This window comes from Apis dorsata, unplaced genomic scaffold (assembly GCF_000469605.1).
Source record: "Apis dorsata unplaced genomic scaffold, Apis dorsata 1.3 scaffold_342, whole genome shotgun sequence".
Lineage (NCBI taxonomy): Eukaryota > Metazoa > Arthropoda > Insecta > Hymenoptera > Apidae > Apis > Apis dorsata.
The window spans coordinates 261,700-270,461 of NW_006263609.1; the positions used below are offsets into that span (position 1 = coordinate 261,700).

Sequence of the window (8,762 nt, forward strand, 5' to 3'; positions counted from 1 at the left end):
ATAACAATATTATAATAATATTATAATAATAAATAATAATAAAATAATTATTAATTAATAAAATTACTAAATAATATAAAATATCACAATAAAAATATATTTTTATATAAATTTTTGGTTATGAATTTTTGGTTTATCTTTATATATATACATAATTATTTAAATTATTTTCATTTTGAAATGTATTTAACCTTAATCAAATCAAAAATATGTGACTTACCTTAAAAATTTAAAATATGAATTATCAAAGTTAGATATCACAATTTTTTCGTGCGTTTATTGTACATAATGAATATGTATCTTGAATATTGAATATGATCTTATTGTCAAACGAAATCATACATTGGCAGTATTTGTAAATAAACCAATCCAGAAAAAACCATTGATTAGAATATCATGAATATAGTTGGATATATTCATTACTTACTATTCTTCAAATTAAAGCATAGTAAGTATCTCGATAATTTTAATTGTTTAATATAATTTTAATTTTAAATTATATTAATTAATAATTAATATGAATTAATATGAATAAATATTAATAAATAATAAACAATAAATAAATAACACATAAAAAATCTATATAAATCAAATCTAAATATAATAGAAATAAATCAAAATTACTTTAAAATAAAGTGTTAAATGAAATAAAATATTTTTAATTCAATTTTCGAAAACAATATATGTATTTCATTTTCTCTTATTCAATATTATTTTTGATTACTTATATACTTACTTTTGTAGTAACTTTTCATTTTTAATATATAGATAAACATTTTATAAATTAACATTATTTAGAATAATTTCCAAACAATTCCCTTATAAATTAATTAATATAGCAAGTATTTTTCCTCTACTTTTAAATTAGAATATATTAAATTTATAAAAAAATAATATTTAAAAAATAATGATTCTTTTCTTATGGATTTATATTTATAAAGTCGATATGTCTATCGATTTCAATATCGATTCAAGATTGTTTACTGCTAATATTTATATGACGTTGGCATTAGTGACGTTGTTCACGGTCAGAGTACAATAGAATCACAAATTATAGCATTATCATGTAGTGGCATATTCTAAGTTCATTTAGAAGCAGTAAAATAATCTGTAACTCTACAGTGTAAAGAACGTATCATTTCTTAACGTGAGACTTTTAATGTATTTCTTTATATTTTTTATTGCGTAAATATAAACATAATCGATCAAACATAAACGCCAATTGCACATCAGACTTAAACTAATTCTGTGCTGAGTTGGCAGTCTTGACGGTGACAACTCTGTAACTGTATATTGAATGGTATCGTGAATTCAAAGAAAAGTTTAGTAATGAATGTACTTAAACAATATACTTAAAGATTATTACTTAATGAGCTATGAGTGGCCAAAAATTTCAATACGACGAAAGTGGTGGAATGTTTTTCTACTTTCTACTATCATTTTCGGCACTTCTTCAAATACCTGTGACGTATTATTTTTGGCCACGTTGTCCCAAACAAGGTTAGTTCTAGACCAATCTATTTAAATTAATATAAAAAATAAATTATATTATAATAACATTTCTTATTTTTATATTTTCAATTGAATCATATAATTTTATTATATTTTATATTAATTTTTTCTTTATTTAATTCACTTCATAATGAAATGAAAGTTGTAATGAAAGACTAACTAGCACTTAATTGTGAATATCCCGTTACTAATTTTCTAATAACCTCAATAATGAAATGAAATATTTTGAATACTTGTACTTTAGTAACATATTAAATACGAATCATATTGAATATAGTTATATATTCTATTTTATAATATTTTCTATTTTAAGTTTTTATTATATATTTTTTAGAAAGTAATTTGGATATATATATATCATTTAATAAAATTTATTGTTTTTAAGATATATAGATTATCATAGTTTATAATATATCAATAAATTTTTTGATTTATGATATATAATATAATTTTAGTAAATTTAATGATTTTTATAAATATTTTTTTTCAATAATTTTACGATTCAATATCAAGAAATTTGTAATCTTCACTTTATCAAGTTTAATTTATATAATTGTAAATTAATAAAAATTATATTTATTATTTTTATAAAATATTAAAATATATTAAATTTTATTTATCATATTAAAACAAAAGATAAATAATAATAAGATTATTTATATAATTAATTTATTTTTGTTATTACTTATAATTAGATCCTGATCAAGAAGCAAAGGAATGCCAATGTGATGGATGCAAAAAGAAAAAAGTTATCCTACGACTTAATAAGCCTTGGAAAGAAACCAAAGCATTATTTGAGTAAGTATTAATTATATCTATTTTTATATTAATTTTAGATTTCCATAATATTATATTATTATTGTAGCAAATTTCTTATTATTCTTGGATGGGTGGTTCTTATCTTTTTGACATATAAGGTTTCACAATTTGATTATGAAATGGCTAATTTTGATCCATTTGAAATACTTGGTGTATCTTCTGTAAGTATTAATTGATCAAGTATTAACAATTAAAAATATATTTTTTATTTATTCAATATTGTTATTAATATATAATGTTATTATTATTATTTATAGAGTGCAACTCAAAGTGACATTAAGAAAGCATATCGCAAATTATCTTTAATTCTTCATCCTGATAAAGAAACTGGAAATGAAAAAGCTTTCATGCGATTGACTAAAGGTTAAAATAAGTAATATATAAAATTAAATGTTAAAATAATATAATATATAAAATACATTAACTATTGACATATGCTGTTGTTATAATTGATTAATAGTAATATATTTAATAACATAATTATATTAAATAATTAAATAAATATTATAAAAGTTAAAATAATTTTAATTGCTATTAAAATTAATATTATTTATTTTAAATTAATAGCATATCAAGCTTTAACGGATGAAGAAGCACGAAAAAACTGGGAAAAATATGGAAATCCAGATGGTCCTGGAGCAATGAGTTTTGGAATTGCTTTACCATCTTGGATAGTCGAAAAAGAAAATTCAGTGTGGGTTTTGGGATTCTACTCATTGGTGTTTATGTTTGTTTTGCCAACAGCTGTTGGAATGTGGTGGTATAAAAGTATTCGTTATACTGGTGATCAAGTAAATATATCTAATTTGCAATATATTTAGAATGTCAATATATTCATGAGATATCTTTGATCTCAATTTTAAAAATCAAAATAAGTAGAAAAATTGATATACAAAAATTTTTATTTTGGCTTATTTATTGAATTATAAACAATTAAATTTTGTATTAGATGAAAGGAAATGAAATCAAAAGTGAAATTGTTTTTTTCATTTTAATTTGTTTATATCTTAATTTATTTAATATAAATTTAAATTGCTTATAACTATATATAATAAATAAGCTTTAAGCAAAATTTTTGTACATCAATTTTTATTGTTTATTTTAGAATTTCTAGAATTGTTTAAAAATATCTCACTGAATAATAGTATAATATACATATGTAACTAAATATAAACAAAATAAATATTACTGAATTTAACTCATTATTGATTTCTAGGTACTGTTAGCAACTACTCGATTGTATTATATTTTTTTCATTGAATATCCTCAAATGTCATTAAAAAGAGTTATTACAATTCTTGCTGCTTCATATGAATTTCATAAGAAACGAAATGCAGAAATAGTTGAAAGATATACAGATAGTGAAGAAATTTATTCGGTAAAATATATATTATAATATTTTATTATTTTTTATTATTATATTAAAGTGAATAGAATGTATTAATTGATCAAAATATTATTATTTTAATATTAGTTTTACATATTTATTTTTTTATTATAAAAAAAATAAATGATATAATATAATTTATTTTATTTTAAAATAAAACATTTCTTTATATAACAAAATTTATTACATCAAATAATCTTTATTTTTTATTTCCAGCTCATTAAGCAACTGCCAGATCTAGGTGCAAAAAACAAGGCAATAGCATTATGTGATTCATATGATGGCTCATATTCAATTAAAGCTAGAGCTTTAATCCATGCACATTTGTCTCGTATACCATTAAATCCAAATACATTAGAAAAAGATAAACAATATATAGTAAAAAAATGTCCATACTTGATTCAAGAGATGGTAACTTGTGCTAATAGAGTAATTTTATTAGCTTATGCTAGAAGAGGTACATATGTATATTATATAAATTATAAATTTTTTTTGTTTCTTTTTTTTTAAATAAAATATTCTAAAGAATATCTTATACTAATAATATTTAATATAAATATTTTATAATTTAATATAAATATACTTATAATTTAATGAATTTTTTTTTTTTTTTTGCAGTTCCCCGTTTACCAAGTATAAAAACTGTAGAAAATTGCATGAAATTATGTGCAATGATAGTACAAGGCTTTTGGGAATTCAAAAATCCTCTTTTACAGTTACCACATATAACTGAAGACAATTTAAAATGTTTCTTACCAAAAAAGGTATCATTCAATTATTATATTATTTAAAAGATATTTAAAAAAATTTAATTTTTCAATATAGAATATATTTCTCTATGTACAAAAAAGAATGTTACAAGTCAAAAACATGAAATTTTTCAGAACAAAAAGAAACTGAAATTAAATTAAAATAAAATTATAATTAATCCAACAAAACAAATCGAAAAGACAATATAGATATATGATATTCATATAATTAATAATGCAGTTATCAAGCAATACAATATATTGATTTAAAAATAAATTTATAACAGTTTCTTGTCAAATATTTTATACAAGACCAGACGAAAATATTAATATTTTCATTGTATATAGGAATTTAGAAATCAAATCTGATTATTAATCACATATTAGTTTATATTTATTGACTCATTTAATTGAATCAAGCATAATGCTATTATATATTTGAAATATTTAATTTATATTATTTTTAAATTAAAAAAAATCTAAATTAAAAGATATATTTCACATAATAAAATGAAAATTAAATATATTGACTTGTAATAAATTTTTTTTATATATTATAATTTATATATTATATATTAAAATTTATAATATTATAATATATATATTATAATATATATATTATATATTAAAATTTAATCAAATTTATTTAACTAAAATAGCATCAAATCAAAAGTCTTCAACAATTTGCACAATTGAAAGGAGAAGAAAGAAGACTGATTCTTAGACATTTATCAGAGAGTCAATACGAAGATGTAATGAAAGTTCTTGGAAGTATGCCATATATAGAATTCAAAGTACGATCTGAAGGTAAAAATTATTTAATATTTTTTTTTACTTTTGAATATATATTTTATATTTATATTTTATGCTCTTTTAATTATACAGAAAAGGCATATATTACAAATTTCAATGATTTTAGATATACTATGTTAGAAAATAAGATTTTAACCAATTTTTTCTTATATAACTATTGTTGGTCTTAATTTTCAAAATATTTGCAAAAAATGGTTGTTATTGCTATATAGAATTTCGTTTATACTTATGCATCAATGATAGTGTATGCATCAATACTTCTTATTTAATATTTATATAAATACATCCTAACAATAAGCAATTAAGATATATAAAATGTAGAATATAAACTGATCAAAAAGCTATTTTCTCATAAATTTTTATGAATTTAAAAATCAATTCAACATTCCACAGATCCATAGAATGCGATAATAAAATATAAAACAATCTTTGGGCAAGTGAAGTTCGGAATATCGGATAATAACGGAAATTACGATAATAATTAAATTACGAATAACAATTTCATATGTAAAGAATAAAAAACAAATCTTATAGACTTTATAATTCATAGTGTTATCATCGCCTATTCTATCGATTATCACATCGATAAGATATTTGTCCGGTATAATTATATATTTAACTTTTTTAATTTATTAAACTTTTGAAAACAGATCGAATTTTATAGAGCACTGCTTTTTTGAAAAATCATATAAAGTAATTATTTATATATTATTTTTTATTTCATTAACTTATAAAATATTTACTATATATTTATAAATATCAATTATTAAAAAGATACATATTTCCCTTATAATATGAATAGAAAAAAAATGCTCAAGAATTTTTTTAGCATCCACACAATTCGAGATTGCAATTGCTAATAAATCGATCTGATGACTCAATTTTTTTCTTGTGATGATATCGTCTTATTTCTTTCAGGAATCGATCCACGATTGTCGATCATCTCCGTACTTCGGCGATCATCATCTTTCACTCTCCACGTATATTAAGCAGGTGTAGACCTACCATGCGATTCATGTACCATAAAACTCTTTTACACATATTTAATATCTATTATTATAACATAAGTATTTAGTCATTGTAATTTTGCTCGCTTAAGGGTTGTTATATTTATTTATATTTATTTTTGCATTCCATAAATCCAAAAAATCCAAAGATACAAGCTTTCTATAGATAAGTACTAAATAATATTAGTTCATCCGTTTTTTATTTATATTTTTTATTTTTTTATTTTATCAACTGCTATGTGTTTAAATAAAATATGATATGTTTATAAAATATTTGATAAGTGACAGTCATATATTAATGTATATGCTATCATAGACGCATACATACAAAATTCAATGTAGTAGCAGCAATCATTTTTTGCAAATATCTCGAAACTAAAATATATGTATGGAAAAATATTGTTTAAAATATTGTTTTCTATAATATATTTAAAAATTATTAAAATTGAGATGTATTTTTTTTTATATATTTATATATGTATAAGATATAATTTTTTTTTTTCTATTTAATTTCAGTAATTGATGATGAAAATCCAACTGTTTATACTGCTGGTGCAATTGTGACTGTAACAGTATCATTAACTCGTAAAGATATGAAACATTTATTTGGAGATGATACTATCAAAGAACAAATTATGATTGATGATAGTAAACTAAGCAATGAAGCTCCTGATGAAGTGTCAGAAGAACAGAATCAAACTGTAAAAAAGCCGGCGTGGCTTAGGCAAAAGAAAGGTCAAAAAAAGTCCCATAAAAAAGGTACTAGTAAGAAATTTACTTCTACAAAGAATGCTCAGACACAATTACAGTCTAGCAATAACGCTCAACAAACAAATACTCCTAATGCAAAGAAAAAAGAAGATAAAATAGAGAAAGAGTCTTCCAAAGATAAACTATCTGATGTCAGTGACAGTGATGTTGATAGTGACAGAAGTAATGATGAAGATAATCATGAAAAAAAAGATATGTCTATAGATGATGATGATACAGAATGGGAAAGGTAAAATAATTATTTTATAATAATTTGATATATATAATAATAATTTTTTATATGTACTAATATTTTTCTAAGCAGATTTCAGCAAAGAATTTCAAAAAGAGAAAAAGTTTTAGAAGGAAGAAGTAATATATCACATGAAGTGCATTGCCCACTTTTTCCAGATGTTAAACAAGAATATTGGTGGGTTTATATTTGTGATCGCAAAAGTCAAACTTTATTAACAACTCCTATTTATGTTACGTCGTTAGCACATTTTGAAGAAGTTCAGTTAAAATTTACAGCACCACGATGGCCAGGTGTTTATACATTTACTGTGTGTTTACGTAGTGATTCTTATCTTGGCTTTGATCAAGCTCAAGATATTAAGGTATGTAATAAAACTTTATTTATAGAAATTGAAATTTCATTATTATTATTATTATTTTATTATATACTTATATTTTATTATTATATATATTTTATTATATATTTATATTTTATTATTATATATATTTTATTATATACTTATTATTATTATCTATTATTATACTTAATTTAAAAATATTTATTTATAGCTGGATGTGAAAGAAGCACCAAAAGTTCCCACGGAACATCCTCAGTGGGATATTTCAGATGAAGAAACAGCAGAAGATATAGATGCAGCTGATGAACATTCCGAATATACAACTGATGAAGATATCAGTGATAATGAATAATAATAATATCTATTTCTTTTGAAACAGTTGAAAGTTTCAAACTTGTTTCAAAACTCTAAATAGATATTGAAAATGTTCGCATTTTTCCTCTTTTTTTACTTGTCAAGTTAATGTACAATGAACTTTTATACGTGAAATTGCATAATTGTTAATATACGTGGACAATCTAGAAAAAATAGTATGGTGTGTAAGATTTTTCAGTGAAGAGAAAGTAATAGTAAATGAAAATCATATTTATTTTAACATTGTTGTTTAATCCTCAGTTTAGGATGTATATACAGTTTTTTTAATAAAATACATTTCAAAATAAGAAACTGTTGATATTTTATTTAATATTTCTCATTATTATATAGAATTTATAATAAAATATATTAATAAGAATTGAAAATTCTTAATCTCATCAAGTGAAAGCAAAATAAAAACATTTGCCTTATATATTCATTCAACCATTCAACCATAATTTTTTGTTAAAGATAAAATCTATTGATACAGTTTATTATAAAACAGTATCCTATCTGTTTCTATAATCACAATGAATCTTAAAATTTTAAATGTCAGAATTGTAAATATAATTTAATCACAAATAATTATAATATATATATACTTATTTCTATACATATATAATAATAATCAATTTTATTACAGATATTAAAATCTATTCTTATATGTTTATTTTTGTGTGTGATATTTAAAAAAGGTAAGTTCCATAATGTTCAAAATAAATAACTATTAATCAATTTTTTTATTAATTTTTTTTAAAAATATATATTATTTTCATAT

The 8,762-nt window shown here is 20.9% G+C and overlaps 2 protein-coding genes across 3 annotated transcripts in view; one reads left to right on the top strand and one right to left on the bottom strand.

The window, feature by feature from the left end:
* The window catches only part of LOC102675374 (sphingomyelin synthase-related 1), a 2,707-nt gene extending 2,288 nt beyond the window's left edge, over positions 1–419 (bottom strand). Inside the window, exon 1 of one of the 2 annotated variants that reach the window (XM_006618158.2) lies at positions 221–419. The gene's annotated coding sequence lies outside the window, so the exon portion shown is untranslated. The remainder of the gene's footprint in view (positions 1–220) is intronic. The other variant, XM_031511701.1, reaches the window with a different exon arrangement.
* Positions 420–1,000: 581 nt separating this feature from the next.
* LOC102676192 (translocation protein SEC63 homolog) lies at positions 1,001–8,292 on the top strand. The gene is made up of 12 exons (XM_006618163.1): positions 1,001–1,500; positions 2,208–2,310; positions 2,378–2,492; positions 2,589–2,694; positions 2,899–3,122; positions 3,548–3,709; positions 3,935–4,175; positions 4,337–4,482; positions 5,127–5,274; positions 6,804–7,287; positions 7,363–7,654; positions 7,842–8,292. The coding sequence occupies exons 1-12, from the start codon at positions 1,377–1,379 to the stop codon at positions 7,980–7,982; spliced, it is 2,286 nt and encodes a 761-aa protein (XP_006618226.1). The 5' UTR covers positions 1,001–1,376; the 3' UTR covers positions 7,983–8,292.
* The last annotated feature ends 470 nt before the right edge of the window (positions 8,293–8,762 follow it).